Raw genomic sequence first — 18,225 nt, 5'->3', positions numbered from 1 at the left:
GAGCAATAGCCGCCCCAATGTGTGTCCACACTACGGGTATCAGCCGGATGTGTGCAGTCAAACAGTGGCTGAATGAAGAGGAGTTTACTGAGTTCACGGTGAGGTCTGACAGAGCCCTGATAGCAGAACAGGAGCTGATCTGTGCTTCTGATAAGAACTAAGACCTTTATCGGAGTACATGCCAGATGTGTTTGCTTTTGGTTTCCATAAACAGTTTTATTAGAAAAGTATCATGATTCAACCATAATGACGTGTATACATACACAACATAAAATTATTGAGTGGAAAAGTCTGTGGCTGGTTCTCGGTTCTGTTCTTGCAGTTATCTGCTGAGAGATTCCCTGAGCTGCTCATATGTCCTCTGGTCCTGCACAGGGAACACAAAGGCACAGTCACTACGTGTATGTGGTTTGCACACCCAAACAAAACCTCAGCAGGTTCAAAAGGATCTAATGAGTCCTGCCTCTCGTGTCTCTCCTCACTGTTACAGGTAGCAGGAAGCACAAGTCTCTGTCAGCAGTTCACAATCATATTTGTTGCTGGTGTGTTCACAAGTCTTAAATAATTATTTTCTGACAGCGTGGAATTCTAAGCGGAGCAGTGACACTTAAATGTTGCAGTGTTTAGTGTGGGACAAGTTGGACTGGTTCTCCTGGCTACTTGATAGCAGGGAGGTTATGGGACAGTGATCTGATAAAAGTGTACAGCACAGAGCTCGGTCTGTAATTATCAGCAGCATCTGGACGCCTGCCAGAGCTCTGTATACAAACAATCTTATGAACAAGTCCCTCTGTGATAGTGAGGTCTGAGCTGGGTTCTGAACCTCAATAGTTTTTAGGTACTGACTTAAGTGTGTCTGTGATAGTGTTCATACCTGTCAACTTCCAAAATCTGGCATTAAATGTCTGGTTGTATTCATAATGTTGCTGACTTAAAAGTTTGATCTGATCGGACTTTAAATAAATAAAACATGTGAGCCAATTAAAACTTTGTTAAATTGACATTAAGTATAAAAAGTTTTGTGTTGATGTTTTTGGGAGGTTTTGTAGGAACATGTTTATGTTTTTCAAAGTAAGGTAATGAAGAAAAGAATAATCCTGGTGTCAGAACTCTAACTCAGGTATGATATTGGCACTAGTATCGAAATATCAAATAACACCCAGCTTTAGTAAAGACCTAGTTGACCCATTTAACTGTCCATGACCTCACAACTTGCACTATTTATTTTGAAACAGATCAGATTTAAAAACCTCAACCAAACAATTCAGTTTATCTTTTCCATTTTACTCTAAATTCATTCAGGTTTTGTTTGTTCTTACCTTTTTGGACACGGATGGACGAACTTTCTTGAAGGCATCCTCAAAGTTCTGTTTGCTGACTCTGATGTCTGCGACAGAGCCAGAGGAGTATGCATGACCTGTGTGTAACAGTGAACACCTTTAAATCAATGAGTGGCGTTATGTCAGCTCAGCATGAGACAACGTCATGTCAAAAGTTTCTGCTGGTACTATTTTCCAACATGCAAAACACTCTGAATCACATTTCTCTACTGCACAACAGTTCCTGCCACTAGAAGTCAAAGCAAATATGTAAACACAGGTGCTGTAATTTCTCTGTAGCTGGGGCTGGAGTCTCACAGCAGGATTCTTAGAAAGTTGAAGACATGATACGGTTTTGCCACTCAGAGGGCACCAAAAGCACAAACACAGAATCCAAGTCAGACAATGATAAACATGATCTAATTTGTGACACAGTTCTAAGAAGGTCTGAAGTACTCGAGCCCTTTCTTGATCTAAAACATTGTTTCTATAATCTCAGACTTAGTCTAAGCCAGAAGTCTAGTCTATTACAATACTTGGTCTCGGCTGAGTTTAGCCTTTCCTTCCCAGTGTTACTTGCTGCTCTCAAAGCAGACTGAAGAGGTTAACTTGTAATATTGTGCAGGAATATTTAGTTTCTAATATTGCTGGATTTTTTCTCAGTTGTTCTAAGGACAGTTTTGAATGACTCAAGCTATACCACAGTTGACACTTCAATATGAATAAAAGGAAGACAATAAGATGAGTGAAACTGAGTGGGTGCTGTCTTGACTCAAACTCAATCCCAATATGGACTTGGCATTGACTGGACCTTGAAACTGAAGGTAACCTGTCTAGTGCTAGGTTTCATGGAAGGTGTAAGGATATCATATCAATCAACCTGACAGCCACCATACAGGGTTCTGGTATATAATAATATAATGTATATAATAATAAACTAACCTGGGAAGAAAAATCATTAATGCCTCCTGTTATGTTAATAAACCATAAAAGAATTCCTTTAGGTATATGCACACCATTTTTTCCCCATGTAAAACCATGGGAACCTTTCCAATCACTATTTCCAGTCATATATGGCTTTACAGTTCAATCTGTAATACTCTTGTACAGGTATGCAGAAGTAGGAGTCAAGTTACCAGAGGAAACAGCTGGGGAATTCTGGGACTTGATGTAGGCCCTCAGGGCATTGACTGATGCTTCCCTCACTAAAGCAGTCAGGTCAGCTCCACTGGATCAAACACACACACATAAACACACAATTAGATTCAGACAGGAACAGATTCCATTCTGTTCATCAGATTTGTGGATCAGTATTTCTACATTTAATCATTTCAATAGTACGCAAGAAAACTATCATTGCAACTTGAGAAAAAACATGTCCATCTCGACCATTTCATTTTTCAGACTAAAAGCAGGACAAACAGTATGAATATAACCAGTGAGTGTCTGGTGTCTCCTCCGGCTGGGACTTACGTGAAGCAATCACAGCGCTCATCAAAAGCGATCTCCTCAAGACTGACATCCTGCTCCAGCTGAGGTTTGGTCCCTCCCTGCATTTGAGCAGATCAACAGCTATTTTATCTGTCTGTATTCAAAGATGGCCAGACATGTGGTAGCCTAGCTTAGCACAAAGACTGGAGGCAAAGGGAGCTGCTAGCCTAGCCCCTTCATAGGTGAAAATGTCTTTCTACATCCAAACGACACAAACCTGTTGGATTTCAGAGCTGTTTTTCTGGCAGCAACTTTTCATAATCAACTGCTGTGTGCCAGAACAACAGTTTGTGATTGGACATTTTAAATGTCAATCAAAACACTGTCAAAAAAATCTAATGATGGCATCTGGTATACAACTCCTCAGTTACTCAAACAGAAAGTTTTTTCTCCTCCAAATATAACAAAACTATTTTCAGATCGAAGCTAAAACTCTGTAGTAAGCATCTGTAATCGCTGTTACACAACAAAGAGGAAAAAGTTGGAATGGCAAACATTCCACTGCAAGAGAAAGTGTCAGAAAAAGGCTGATACACAGATAGAGTCACAGAAATCTTGTTTTAATGGAATTAAAGAAAACTGGTCCAGAGAACCTGCCTGACAAACTGGCCAGTGTATGACTGCCATTTTATTTCCACCAAGATGGATGCTACACTGAAAAATCACTGAATAATGATATGTGTAGTAAACAAGTACCTTAGTGATAGTGACCAGGATGGCATGGCGATCCGCTGGAGGGGGCAGTCCCACATACAAGGTTTTATCTAGACGACCTGGCCTCAGTATTGCAGGGTCAATGATATCTGGCAAGAGACAAAAGTGTTTAGAAGAACAGCAAATAATGAATTTAATTATAAACCCCTGATACAGGTCAAAAAATAGTGGCGGAGGATGTTTTTAGACCCTGTCAGCCAGAAAGACTTCTAACACAACAATGTAAAAATGCACCATAACAAGTCCTAGCATTTGAAATTCAACTTAAACTACTAAAGTACATCAGTATTTTTCCCAAATCAACTCAAGAATCAAAAGTAAAAGTACTCCACAGAAAAAAAGCCCCAGTAACTGATTACATATGATGCAACATTGTTCATACTGATGCACCAGTGAGGGAGCGGCATTTCACTGACATAGCTGTTCAAGGTGGAGCTGGTTTTAACTACTTCAAAGAGCCAGCAGATAAATCTGAGGGGTCGTCAGATTTTTTTTTCATCTGCGTAACATCTCCAACATTAGACATATTCTGTCTCAAAAAGATGCAGAAAAACTAGTCCATGCATTTGTTACTTCCAGGCTGGACTACTGTAATTCATTATTATCAGGCTGCCTCAGCAACTCTCTAAAGACTCTGCAGTTGATTCAAAATGCTGCAGCACCATTACTGACAGGAACTAGGAAAAGAGACCATATTTCTCCTGTGTTAGCCTCTCTACATTGGCTCCCAGTCAAATCCAGAGTAGAATTCAAAATCCTCCTCCTCACATACAAAGCCCTTAATGGTCAGGCTCCATCTTACCTTAAAGATCTCATAGTCCCCTACAATCCCACCAGGACTCTGTGCTCCCAGAATGCTGGTTTACTGGTGGTTCCCAGAGTTTCCAGGAGTAGAATGAGAGGCAGAGCCTTCAGTTATCAGGCTCCTCTACTGTGGAACCTTCTCCCAGTTTGGGTCTGGGAGGCAGAACACCCTCTGTACCTTTAAGAGTCAGGCTTAAAACTTTCCTCTTTGATAAAGCTTATAGTGAGGGTTGGCTCAGGCTTGAACCATCCCTTAGTTATGCTGCTATAGGCCTAGACTGTCAGGAGATCTCCCATGATGCACTGAGCTTCTCTCTCTCTCTTCTGCCTCTGGAGCTGTAGGTCTGATCTGTGATGACAGTCTCCTGCTGCTCCTACAACTCCACTCAACACCTGCTGCTAGAATTAGAAATGACTTATACTGCTATTAGTTGTATTGCTGTGTTAGTAGTTAATACTTTAATTATCACAACTATCATTACTACTGCTGTATTACTGGCCTCATCTTACATCTGATATGGAACCTGTGTTATGCTATCCTCTACCCCTCTCTCCCTCTCTCTCTCCTTCTTAACCCAACCGGTCGAGGCAGATGGCCGCCCACCCTGAGTCCGGTTCTGCTCGAGGTTTCTGCCTCTTAAAGGAAGTTTTTCCTTGCCACTGTCGCCTAGTGCTGCTCATGGTGGATTTGTTGGGTCTCTCTCTGTAAATACCTATTTTAAAGAGTACAGTCTAGACCTGCTCTATATGAAAAGTGCCTTGAGATGACTGTTGTTGTGATTCGGCACTATATAAATAACATTGAATTGAATTGAATTGAATAGATGATACCCTGAGGGGTTCAGGTCTGACTGAAGCTGGATTTGTACCTGGTCTGTTAGTTGCAGCCATGATGAAGACCTGCCGTCGAGTCTCTAAGCCATCCATCTCTGTTAGCAGCTGGTTGACCACCCGCACACTGGCCCCTGCCTGGGCACACACACACACATGCACACTGTTCATACACACATACTGTGTATTACCAGGTCACTAAAAAACAGCTGTTTGAACAGTGGAAGCCATGTGATTCACATGTAGAAAACTGAAACAGAAAGAAACTGAGTGAAGTGCTCTTGAAGCTACAGGAAATGTGATCTAAAAATAAATCCTTCACATTCAGAGATACTGGTGCAGTGCCTGTCAGGCTGGAGCATGACACTAATGATGTATAAAATAATGTATTCTGCCATGGAATATAAACACTGTTTCACATGTTATGTATTACTGTTTGGACAAATTCCAAAGACTCAAATAAATCAATCAATTAATTAATTAGTAACTAAAGCAGAATGTCTCTTAAACAGAATTAATAATAATAATATCTTAAATTTATATAGCGTCTTCCACGAGACCCAAGGACGCATTACAAAGACAATAATAAGAATTAGTCAAAGTTTAGCCAATGATTTACTGAACTGCCCGTGGTTTTGCTAAGGCATCAGAAAATGATTAACTTAAAAGTTGAGCAACGCATTAACTTGAAATTTGAAATTGAACAAAACAGCAGCTGAATCTTTTCGTACATTGTATGAGAAACTCTGCATGTAACGTGCACATGTGTTAGAATTGCACAAAAGATTTAGTGAAGGCAGAGAGGATGTCCAAGATGATGAACATTCTGGGCTTCTGAAAACATTCAACAAACTGAACAAATCGCTCAAATGATCTACGACTCAGTAGGAGAAGGAGAGCCGAACTGGTCTCCATTGATAAAGAGACATTGTGCTACAAGTACCAAATGACAGGATGCTCCACGACACAGCTGGTGTGTGTTTGACTGTAGAATATGACGTGTTGGAAATGATGCTCATGAATTACTTTTTAAGTTATGATGTTCATCCCTCTCACCTCATGGCCTGAGCGGCGAGGACACAGAGCATCAATCTCATCAAAGAAGATGACACATGGAGCTGAGTTGCGTCCTCTCTGGAAGACCTGTCTGACAGCTCGCTCACTCTCTCCCACATACTGCACAGACAAACACAGATATTCATCAGTTAGTGTACTAACTAAGAGATGATTTATTCCTCGAAGAGCTTTTACAAAATTTAGTACAATGATGTGACGAGAACAACAAAGAACATGGAGTTCATAAAAACTGGCTGAAAATAGGGGAAAAAATAATGAGATGGAGCGGAGTCTGAACAAATCAGTAAATCATCGAGAAACACCAGCTGCTAGCCTCTACTCAGCCTCTCAGAGAGGTGGTCAAAGTTAATGAGTGAGTCTCTGTTGGCTGTTCTATTATCCACTTCCACAACAACACAACAATGCATAGACAACCTCATGTTTCTGTTCCTGCAGCTCAGTGACTCACCATGTTGAGCAGCTCTGGTCCCTTGACAGAGATGAAGTTGAGGCCTGACTCATTGGCCACTGCCTATCAGGAGATGACACAGTGAGACACAGTGAGACAATAAGGAGCTTCACTCTCTTTGCAGAAACAGCTAGATGCCATGTGGGCCTATACTTATCAAACATCTATGAGTAGAAAGTACGGCCTCACATTTTCACTGAGATGGCACTGATTTTAGGCAGAGGAACAAAAACATTACATTTATTAACCTGCAAAATTACTATCCCCTGCAGGAGTGTCCAAGCACAGACAATGACAGGACAATTGTACAATGATATTCCAGGAGGTATGGAAATTGTGTAAAAATGAGCTGGAATTATTTCTTCACAAACACTTCCATCCCCAGCTACAGTGCGTGCGGTCAGATACAGTTAATGAGTACAGGTTTTGGGTTCTGTACAGCCACGATGATACAAAACCTGACAACCTCACTGTGATCACAGAATTTCAGGAAGCAGCCCACAGTCACTGCACCAGCTGTGGTGCAACAAGAAACAGTATCAGCACATAAGTGGGAACTGTTAGGTCTCTCTCTATAAATAATAATATCTTCTGCTGTAATTTGGCACTACATAAATAACTGACTTGAACTGAATTGACATTTCTCTTTGTGTACAGATGAAATAAATAAGATACATCATGTTAGTCAGTGAGCTTTAGAGGTGACGCTAGGTGTATTTTTCAGTGCTGGACAGAGCCAGGCTAGCTGTTTCTTCCTGCTTCCAGTCTGTCTGCTCCTGATCACACTGACACGACACCAATGTTGATCATCTCATCTCAATCTCAGAAAGAAAGCAAGTAACTATATTTCCCGAAATGTTAAAATATGCCTTACAGTACCAACAAAGTGGTTATGCATGAATGATACTTGAGTTCCATTGTCCGAGAACTCGGAGGCAGAAAGCGGAAAGCTTCATAAACAAGTGAAGTTCTACTCTCAGCTCTCAGAGGAGCTCTTCTTGTCCCAGTCTAGTTTCAGGAACATTGCTGGGACTGATTCTGAGATGCTTCATGGATATAGGACTAAAAAAACACAGTGTAAAAGAACAGTAATACTAATTAGCCATAAGAAATCTGACTAAATTGATGATCTAGGATCTATTTTCATTAGTAATCATTTGAGAAAATTTTTAGTGAGCTGATCAACAATTGTAGAACAGTAGATAGTGTGAAACGGTTTAAATGGCATCAGAACTGAGTGAAAATGAGGGGCATCAAAGAGAGAGCTGACAGTTAGCTGTCAGGTATGATTGTGTTGGTGTGGAACCTTGGCCAGCAGTGTTTTTCCACATCCTGGAGGTCCAGCCAGCAGCACTCCAGATGGAGCACTGAGCCCTAGAGCTCTGAACTGCTCTGGAGAACGTACAGGAGCCTGCAGCACACGCACAAACAGAGAGAGAGAGAGAGAGAGCCAGTCAGAATAACATTGACAGTGAAGCAGATAAAACATTTACTGGAATAATGTATGGATACACTAAAAAGATTGACCACCTAAGAGAGAGCTCTCTCCCCCATACTTTGGTCCCAGCAGGGGTTCAGCTGAGCCTCATATGACACAAAGAATGGGTCATTAAAAAGTACAGGGTGACTGACTCACAGCTCACAAGATGAAAAGACTACAGCTCTCTGAGCTTTTACACCTATAACTACAGTGTATAAAACAGGTAAGAGGGCGACTGTATAGCAAATAGAGACATGATAATGAGGAGGCTCATCTCAGGGAAATTTATCCTTCAATTTAAAAAAAAAAAACTGTATGACAAAAAGTGATGATCCCAGAGATGAAGATGAAGGTTCTTCTCAGTCTGGGTCATGGATGTTATGTGTGAAGAAGCCTGGTGTTTACCAGTATGGCCATGGTGAGCTCTTCTCTGATATCCTGCAGGGCTCCCACATTCTCCCAGGTGACGTCAGGCACAGTGGCGAAGCCCTCCCTCTTGGCTGAAGGCTGTACACTGGTCAGGGAGGCCTGGAAGTCTGACATGAGGATGGACAGGCTGGCCAGCTCTTCCTCTGACAGTGTCTCAGTATTCTTCAGTAGGTGCAGGAGATGCCATAACTCCCCCTGCTGGACACAGCAAACAATGAATCAGGGCAAAACGGGAGAACAGGAAGTAAAGGAATATCATTTAGAGGTACGGTTAGCAATTAAAGTCTAATGCACTTTTCAATCAAATTCAGTCAACATCTCCTCATAGTCTGCTAGATGGCCCTGTGTGCTAAAAATCTGGTGTTTCTACACAGCCTTGGTTCTAGAATTGGGATATAAATGAAGTAGATTGGACTAGTGATCTGTCTGGGGTGTGCCCCACCTCTCGCCCAGTGTCAGCTGGGATAGGCTCCAGCCTGTAACTATGAGAGTTACATAGTTATATACGGATACTGGAGGAGAGAACTACAGCTAGCCTCCCTGCCAGCAAACCTACCACACTGATCATTTGGTCTGACTTTGGGACGTTTAGATTCAATGTCTGTTCATCTACGATCTACAGAGACAACGGTTGTCTGAGCTTTTCTTGCACTTCATCTGATGAGTTGTCAACCTGTCTCCCCAGCGGCTCTTCCGCTCCTGTGTGCAGACGCAAACGTGGAGATGCACATGAAACAGGAAGCAGGGAGAGAGACGCAAACACAAATAATCTTTTAATTTTTGTACCTTTTTTTCTGTTGGCAGGGTGGCTGCTGTCCTTATAGAGTCTACAAAGGCTCTAGGACCTAAATACAAACGTTTTCAAGCATCAAATCTACAGGCCTGTCTTCAGTCACTGTAGTTCTGTAAAAAACACTAACTCCTGCTAGTTTTCACTCCAGCTATGAAAAAGCAGAGATACTCGATTCGGCCAGTTTTGTCATGTGAATATAACGTACTTAATGTTTGGAAACATAGCAGCATTATCATCTATGATTAACAGGTCCAATACTTCAGTACATATATAAACACAAATACATAAACATCATAGCAATAAAAGTCTAAAATAATAGCAACAAATGTTTCTATGTGAAGATACCAGCAGTTTCATACACAGTTTCAGGAACAACCATCACATCACACCTCTGACTGTTAACTGATTAACTGAACAAGAGGTCACCTGTTTCCAGAGGTACAGTATGATGCTAGCTAGTATTGCTGGAGCTTCTCATACCTGCAGGTGACTCTGTCCTGGCTCTTCCTGAGATGCTGGGTTGATGTCTGTTGTCTCTTGCTCTCTGACCTCTCCGCCTGTCACAGCAGTCTCAGTCTGAACACTGCCTGTTAACAGCTCTTTAGGAGAGCTTTGGGTTTGGCTCTGCAGCCACCCTCTTACTTCCAACAGAACCCTGTTTACAGCAGTCATGGCAGCTTCGCGGCACAGAGCCATGAGGTCAGCGCCTACATAGCCTGGGGTGAGACGGGCCAGCTGCTGGTAGTCAAAGTTTTCCGGCAGCTTCAGCTTTCGACACAACGTCTTCAAGATCCTGACAAAGCACAAAGATTTCTGTTTAAAAACAGGTTTAAGTTCAGAGGATGTTATGATTTGGTAAATCACTTGGTAAAAACCAATTCCCAATGATTTACTCAAATCCCTGTGTTCACTTCAAAGAAAGAAGAATCTTCTGGAATTTTTAATAAACAAAATATATAGCTGTTTCTTGACTAAATAATTCAATAAAATTACAATTTTTTCATTGTCAGTTGTTCTTCATCTAACTTTCTAGTTTTACCACTGGGCTGAAAACTGCTGCTGCTTATCTTACTGGATGTATTTCTATCCTTCATGCCTAGCCTGAGTTGCAGTAAAGGCCTGTCTGTGCAGTCCAATCTCATTACCTGCCTACCTACCCAGTCAAATTTGGACTCAGTTTGAAGCCAATCAGTTCTTTGTTCCATCCACTCATAATGTGAGCATAATAAGGTCTTGAAATGTTTTGAAAACTTTTATTAATAATAGCTTTGTATCTGTCCCAAATGACAAATAGATTGCTACACCAGGATCCAGAGTCAGACATTTTGCTTTTGCTTACATTTAAGCTTCTGTCAGACTGAAGAGGAAAACAAAGCCTTTGCTACAGCTTTCCTCTCAGCTCACTGTGGTGAAATTCACCTGTGAACTATCATCAGTTTCAAACACATCAACAGTGAACTGAGATGAAATGTGGAGATTTGGGGATGGTACATGGAGCTATGAAAAACTATAAAGTAAAGGAGAAAAATGCAACAAGAAATGTTTTTAATTATGATGAGTATAATATTTATCATAATAATGAGGATTATCATTTCTCTATAATCATACTGACCTGAGGCGAGCTGCTTCATCAGGAATACCCAGGCAGATCTCTCTGTCAAAGCGTCCAGCTCTGCGGAGGGCGGGGTCCAGGGAGTCTGGCCTGTTGGTGGCACCGATGACCAGGACCTGAGCTGTCACTGTCAGACTGTTCAAATCTGCCAGGAGGCAAGTAACAAAAGAACATGTTAAAATGCCATTTCACTTTTTGAAGTCCAGTGAAGTAAACTCACATTCGGCATCTATCTTTTATTCTCACTTCATCTTTTGCTTTAATACGTTATATCCACCAGCTCCCCACTCAGCCCATTCAGTGGTATCAGACTTGGGTTAGGTGACGATGCGGTTTTGAGGGTATGTGATTCTGACTCACACACACATGTACCAAACTGCATGTGTGAAGAGCAATTTTTCATCACTTATAGTTGATGAGACAAAGAGACAAAATTTGAAGGAATATTTTACCAGATCAATGATGAAAATCCCAAGGACACTTATGTTGCCAAAACTGTAATTTGCACTTGTAACTCTTTATCACACAAGTTCAATATGTTAAACTAATTGCAAAGAAAAAGGTATTTAAAATGTCCAGAAGTATTCTGTCATTTGTTTATATTAAATCTAAACACCAGTGGAAGAAGAAAAGGATAAGGACTACTGTAAAGAAAAAGAAGTCAGACACTGACAATCAACTTTTCTTCCATGTTAAGGACATATCCATGCACTGAACACTGCAATGACTCAACAGTCCATGATACTCTGTTTGTCCCATTAATATAACCTCTGCTGCTTAGTCATTGTCACGTCACAGGCAATGTTCCCTCTAAGCTGCGTGCCTGTGCAATCACGCACTGCTCCCGCTTTCTCCACGCACAGCAAAACTATGTAGCGCATAAAATTACAGTGTGTGACAGTGTGCACGTCTGATGTTGCTCACAGTGGTCCAAGGAATTCTCAGGGAGTTTGTGTGTATGCTCAGACACATGAAAAATTAGGGGGAGCATTGGTCACAGGTACTAATAAGTTGAAATATCAAAGAGACTTAAATGCGAGTCTGCTTGCTCCTATAAGCATGATATTTCCTCAGGGAAACGACATGTCCCTCTGAAGGCTGTGTATCGTACCGTCCATGCAGGTTAGCAGCTGGGCTACAATCCTCCTCTCCATGTCTTTAGAGGCCACCTCTCTCTTAGGGGTAATGGCATCTATCTCATCTATGAACAGGATACATGGGGCAGAGCTCTGCAAAGAAGGAGAAGGACCAATGATGCAGAGAGCATGACATGTCAACATGTCATACATCAGTAATAACAATTATACTGTAGCACCAGTACCAGGGGGACATCACTTGTGTATCTGGTTCCCAGTGTCTCCTAGTCTAGTCTCTAGAGTGACATAAAAAGACAAGCACTACTGACCACAGCCAAGTCGAACAGCTCTCTGAGCTTCTGTTCAGACTCCCCAGATACTCCTGACACCAGCTCTGGAGCAGACACCTTCAACATGGGCAACTGTAGCTCCTGAAACACAAATTCACATCATTTATCAAATGTAATAAACCAAAATCTGACTTCAAAGGTTTAATTCATAATTAATATGCAAATATCTCCCCACTTGTCCTCTTTGGCTTAATATCATGAGCTTATTGACTTGACTTGATGCAAACTGTGTAGTGACTATACACTTCATACTGTGGATATACCACACACTTCCAACAATGGAAGAAAACCAATAATAATCAATCAAATCTCAGGAACAAAAATGACCTGTTTCCACTCATTGTGTTGCTGAACTATGCCTTGCTGAGGAACACAAAACAATAACTTCCAGGGATTGTCCAGTACTCACACCAGCCACAGCCTGAGCCAGCAGGGTCTTTCCACAGCCAGGAGGTCCATGGAGGAGGAAACCCCTTGGAGGAACCATTCCCAGATGCTGGTACACCTCTGGGTGACGCATGTGGACCAGCAGCTTGCACACTTCCTGCAGCAATGTCAAATAATAGAGAGTGAAAATTACAATACAACATATGGTCAACACTTCTCAAGTGAAGTCCCCTTGTGTAGGCTTTAAAAACTTTGGTGACTACTAGTGGACACCATCACTGACAGCAAAACACCACAGCTGTCCCAACCGTACCATAGAGGAAAATTTGCTACAGCAACAAACAAAGTAGCAAGGTTAAAATACACTAACCGTTAATGTATCTTCATTACCTCCCACATCTTCAAAAGTCAGAGTGGGATACTGAAGCTCTGGTGACTTTGATTTTGCTGAAAAAGAATTCATCAGAAAAAAAATGACTACCTAATTCAGCAGTGGAGTGTCACTGACATCACAGTGGACTGTGGTAACTTGTTATAGATATGAACTTAATAGACCAAGTAATTAATCAATTAAATAACTTACACACACGCACGTAATAACAAAATAAACACATTTAAATAATTCTTAGTTGCTGTCCCACCAAGCAACGTTTCTCTGTTCAAAGCTCAGTTAGGATCACATTATTGTGAGATGTTTAATATTAAGTTAGGAATCTACATTTCTTAATTTGATTTATAGTTAAACTAGACAGTGAGGTACCTTTCTTGATCAGGGTGCGAGACTCCGCTGTTTCAGCTGAGCTCTTTGTCCTTTTTTTAGACTTTCTGTGAGATTTCTCAGGCTCCAGCATGGACACATCTGTCTGCTGGTGATAAAAATACATGAATGTTGCTGCATGATTTGAGCCACGCCAGCTAAACTCACAGTACAAAGTAGATGTCAGTCAAAGAGCCAGATTATCAAATGCTCTCCACAGGTACGTACATTTGTTGCTGTATTAGTTGGTTCCTCATCACACAGGTCAATGAAGATGCTCTTCTCAGGGCCTGCCCCTCTATCGATGAACCAGCCTCCTGTGGAAACCAGTGTCCCTGCACTGGGAGTGGAGGTGGCTGTGCTGACAGGATTGCTGGCAGCAGGCTGATCTCTCCTGGGTGAACAAGTGCCAGAGTCAGGATTTCCCTTCCGGTACAGAGATGTAAGAGAGCTGTTCATGTGGTTGGTGGGCTGTAGATGGCAAAAAGCAACAGTAAGGAAAGGTTTGAGTTCACTGTCAATAAGGGCATTGCCAACCATTTTAAATAACAGTCCAAAATGTGAGGTCTGTCAGATGTCAGATGACAGGATGGGTTAGGGTTAGGGTACAGGTGTTAGCAGTGACCCATCCTGTCCTGGTTTATGGTTTATCACTGTGAATTTTAACAAAGATCTGGAACCAGATACAGACTAAAGAACATGATCAGTTCTTGAAATCCCTCATTTAAAGGACTGAACAGCCTTGGTGGTGTTGCTCAGTGAGTGCTGAATATGTGATTATGCTTAATAAGCATTCAGTAGGGGTTGAAGGAAATAGTGATATAAGCTTCCACCAGTCAAAATTCCAATACGCTTCCACTATAATCTCCTCATACTGCCCTCAGATTTAACCTTCACATGATTTCTTACAGCACTCTCCAGAATGTGGTCATCACTGTCAGAAGACTCCTCTGAACTGCTGCCGCCTTCACTGTGAACACACACATTTGTATAGTATTAGTTGTACATTTAAAAAGACAGTATGAACACAGCAGAGTGGAGGACTGTGTAAAGGCCTGAGGTGAAAGACATAGTCTTGCTGGTAAGCAAAATGTCCTTTACCCAGTGTCATTATGGCTGTGCTTGGCTCTCTTAGCCAAGTGTTTGCTCTCCAGAAGATTCAGCCCAGGATCCTTCATGATTGCGTCATACACTAGGAGAGGCAGATGGAAACGACAGATCAGAACTCTTCACAGCACATGTTCCAGAAGAAGTGTGGGCTGTTTAGTGTACAAAGCAGACGAGGCCATGTGTGTTATTATTTCTTTTCTCAGAATTACAAAATATTTCTTTTATCTTGACATAAGGTATTTTCACCTATGATCACATGATAATAATAACACTATGATGAGGAAAAAAAAAAACTAAATCTGAACTGTAATCTTGTCCTGTCTGCGCTTCTGTTCCCTCCAGCGTGAACTTAGTTTAAATTAATCATTCTGAAAAAAAATACCCACGTGAGCCAAACTGTCACAGTGTAATAAGACATCAATACTTTTGCTTCTTACCTTTCTCTACTTGAATCCTGAAAGCTGTCTTGTTTCTTCTGCCATACTCCATTCTAGAGACACAATATAATCTTTATCACCAAAATTATATACATACAAATCAATATACATAAAATCATCTTCCTGAAAGTGGTGTGAAGTTGTGATTTTACTCTCATTGTGATGGCTGTAGTATGTGCTATTGTTTACCTCGAATTTTTTATACTGAGAGGTGTTTCACCTCATGCACATCAATGATGACAGAGGAACTGAGCACCTTCCAAGAAAAGGATCTTTAGGTCTATAAATTTTAGTATATGCGTCAGTGTTGATTTACTGGTTCTTTTCCAGACTACAACAGTCAGTGTGGGACAGACTGAAGCAAAGTTAGGCAGAGTCACCACCTTGGCTTGACTTTGAGCCAGAGAAGATGACTGCTGTGATGAACCTGCCTGTAAAGTTTTTGAAGCTCCAGGGCCATGGCTGAAAGGTCCACATATTCACTGTTGCTGGACACCAGATACTGAAAACACAATTCACAACGAGACAGGGTCAAATTAACAGACACAGATCCTCAGTCTTACATTACTGACAACCATTGCACACAGTTAATGCAAGTGGTGTTGTCATTTTAAATGAGGTTTTCCTTCCCTTCAGAGGTTCATTGTTTTCAGTTCATTTCAGTAAGCTATCAAAATTAACTCTGACTATGAGACTTGAAACTTGCTCAACATAGCTGACGCATCATAATGAAACATACATCTGCACCGGCTTATGACACGGCTACTGAATCCTAGAGTTTTAAGTGTTAAAATGACAGTGATATGTGAATCCTTCCTGGTGGTGCATTCATGTGCTTAAGTGAAAGTTTTTCCATTCAAAGGCTGTGATGTTAGGAAACTCGACAGGGAAATACCAGTCAAAGTCATACTGAATACTGAAAAATGAACGCACACACAGACAGTAACAGAAAAATATTTTTTCTGTTTTTCTGGATATTGGATCACAATAAGCCATCACCTACACTGATCTGCATCAGTGGGAAAACATGAACCACACACCTAATGGTTTCATGTTCTCTTGCCGAGTACAATGTGAAGGTGGCAAAGTTAAAAAGCTAAAATGTTTTGGTCAGAAACATGGTTTGCTTCATGGAGCAGAATCTGTCCAATCAGAACTGCTCAGAGGTGATAACCAATCCAACATGGAAGTACACAGAGGGAAAGTATGCTGTGGAAATTTTACAAGTGTTATAAATGTGGACATGTGTTTTATAAGGAAAAGCACCATATTTTATGGTGGGTGTATCACCTGAGCATTTAATTTTGAAAATGTGGCAAAATATGACAAAAGCTAAAATATGGATGTGTGTTTATCTCCCCCATGATGTCCTTTAAAGGCAGGATGGTCACTACACTGTTCCACAATTTAAGACATTTATGTATGTGTGTGTGTGTTGTACTTGACATACAGCCCTGGGAGAACGAGGAGATAGATTTATACCTGCTCCACTCTCTGTCTGAGCCGACTGTCCAACCAGCCACCACCTCTGTTCTTCATGTTGGCGTCTCTCTGAGCCTGCAGCAGAACAGACATTCAGACCAAACAACAGCAGGCATCCTGCACTCTCTGTAAACAAGAACCTACTTTAAATCAAACACTCTCGAAAATGTTGTGTCCGGTATTAAGAGAGTTTAACAGAAAACAAGTACATAATCTGTGCCAAATACAACTGCAAATCCTGATTAATGGAGAGATAAATACTATATTTTTGCTCTTATTAAATATTTACTGTCTCTTCTACACAGAATGAGAATACATTACCAACGTTGTAATTAATACGGTTTTAGTTTCAGTAACATAAAAAGCAACCTATTGGGAAAGTGGAATGCTTTATAGGCATTGGCAAATATTGTTTACTCAAGGTACACCTACTGGCTTTTTCCAGTGATTTCAATTAAATCTCATTGTGAGTTTAGAAAAAAATAGTAAAGTATGAGTTGAGAATATGTATGATAACAGATATGTGTTCCCAAGGTCAACAGTTCACCTCCCCATTCCAACCCACAGACAGTGAGCTGTGGCACAACTCTGTGATGTTACAGTGAGTTCACACAGGACAGTCAACTTCAAATCATTTGCAAAGTATTTCTTATTGAGAGTTGAGAGCTTTTAAAAGAACCATCGTTACAGTATGTCCGTCAACACATGTGGAAACCAGAATCCTTTTTGTCATTCAGAGATATAAAAAGAGCTACAATGTGAAATGAAAAGAATGGTAATTTACTTCTAAAAGCTTCTACAGCTTACATGCCTGGATTGTGGTCTGTGTTGTTATTTTATTTATTTTGGTTGGGCTGTTCTTCTTCTCCCTGAGAAGAAGAAAAGACGTAGGTGTGATCTACAGTCCATTACTAACAGTTCGCTAGTAACAGTTAGCTAGTTAGGTATGGCTACTGTCAGACATGAGGGAAATTATTAGCAAGCAAGCAACGTGTAATGAGTTTGACCTCTCTCTGCCACCGTACCCATAAATATCCTGTATGAAATAACTCGGGGTCAATTGGGTATAAAACTTATGGCGGCCGTAGTGTGGAAGCAGACAGAATTCAACCCAAACAAACACAGTCTCAAGAGTTTCGGTCAGACACAGACTGCCAGCTTTAACATGACATGATGGCATTTTCTGTGTGGCTGCTTACCTCAACACCACCACCACATCGCCAAATACCAACGACTCTTACGTTTCAGCGTCTGAAAACTGTGTTGATTTGGACTCCAACGTGACTACAGGATGCACAACTTAACCCGGAAACGAAAATGGATGTATCCGGGGTGAAGTTTTTCAAAATAAAACGTAGTATTTGTCACTCTTTGGAAATAGTGCCAAAGATAGCCTTTCAGGTGTTGTTTAAAAACTGTCCAACACTGGGTTTCTATTGAAGAAATAGTTAATCCTTTTCCACCTTGTTTAAGAGCATTCCTGAAATTCTACAAGTTCCTCAAAATGAATGAATCTCCACAGTCTTCTGCATAGTCACAGCATAAAATCTGTGTGAAACTATCTGAAAAACTAAAAACTGCAACACTGTAACCAGACATTGTATAGTGTTTAGCCTACAACCTAATGG

General features: G+C 41.0%; 1 protein-coding gene across 4 annotated transcripts; it reads right to left on the bottom strand.

Annotated features, from left to right (window-relative positions):
- Positions 1-190: 190 nt before the first annotated feature.
- On the bottom strand, positions 191-17,938 carry nvl (nuclear VCP like). Of its 4 annotated transcripts, none has more exons than XM_018693467.2 (24): positions 17,797-17,938; positions 16,598-16,672; positions 15,547-15,617; positions 15,116-15,168; positions 14,670-14,760; positions 14,478-14,538; positions 13,797-14,039; positions 13,572-13,677; positions 13,182-13,258; positions 12,834-12,968; positions 12,404-12,505; positions 12,110-12,227; positions 10,999-11,143; positions 9,867-10,179; positions 8,570-8,791; positions 7,991-8,095; positions 6,685-6,747; positions 6,216-6,335; positions 5,198-5,297; positions 3,507-3,613; positions 2,793-2,869; positions 2,456-2,547; positions 1,320-1,417; positions 191-367 (listed from the first exon to the last, which is right to left on the bottom strand). In XM_018693467.2, exons 2-24 carry the CDS (start codon positions 16,652-16,654, stop codon positions 323-325), a joined length of 2,601 nt encoding a protein of 866 aa, XP_018548983.1. In that variant the 5' UTR covers positions 16,655-16,672; positions 17,797-17,938; the 3' UTR covers positions 191-322. The 4 variants fall into 4 exon arrangements, with proteins under 4 accessions (XP_018548983.1, XP_018548985.1, XP_018548984.1 ...); XM_018693469.2 differs by having other exon boundaries at positions 8,570-8,788; XM_018693468.2 differs by having other exon boundaries at positions 13,572-13,674.
- Positions 17,939-18,225: the final 287 nt, after the last annotated feature.

The sequence above is a fragment of the Lates calcarifer genome, linkage group LG16_LG22 (assembly GCF_001640805.2).
Source record: "Lates calcarifer isolate ASB-BC8 linkage group LG16_LG22, TLL_Latcal_v3, whole genome shotgun sequence".
Lineage (NCBI taxonomy): Eukaryota > Metazoa > Chordata > Actinopteri > Centropomidae > Lates > Lates calcarifer.
The sequence above is the reverse complement of the archived record's forward strand: the minus strand, read 5'-3'. Positions and strand labels throughout refer to the sequence as shown.

Excerpts from the sequence above, each read along its gene's own strand:
- nvl (XM_018693467.2), bottom strand. The coding sequence starts at position 16,654 with ATGAAGAACAGAGGTGGTGGCTGGTTGGACAGTCGGCTCAGACAGAGA. Across the intron at positions 14,040-14,477 it reads ACCACATTCTGGAGAGTGCT|CCCACCAACCACATGAACAG; the intron begins GTAAGAAATCAT and ends TGCCATCTACAG. Across the intron at positions 12,228-12,403 it reads AGCTGTTCGACTTGGCTGTG|AGCTCTGCCCCATGTATCCT; the intron begins GTCAGTAGTGCT and ends CCTTCTTTGCAG.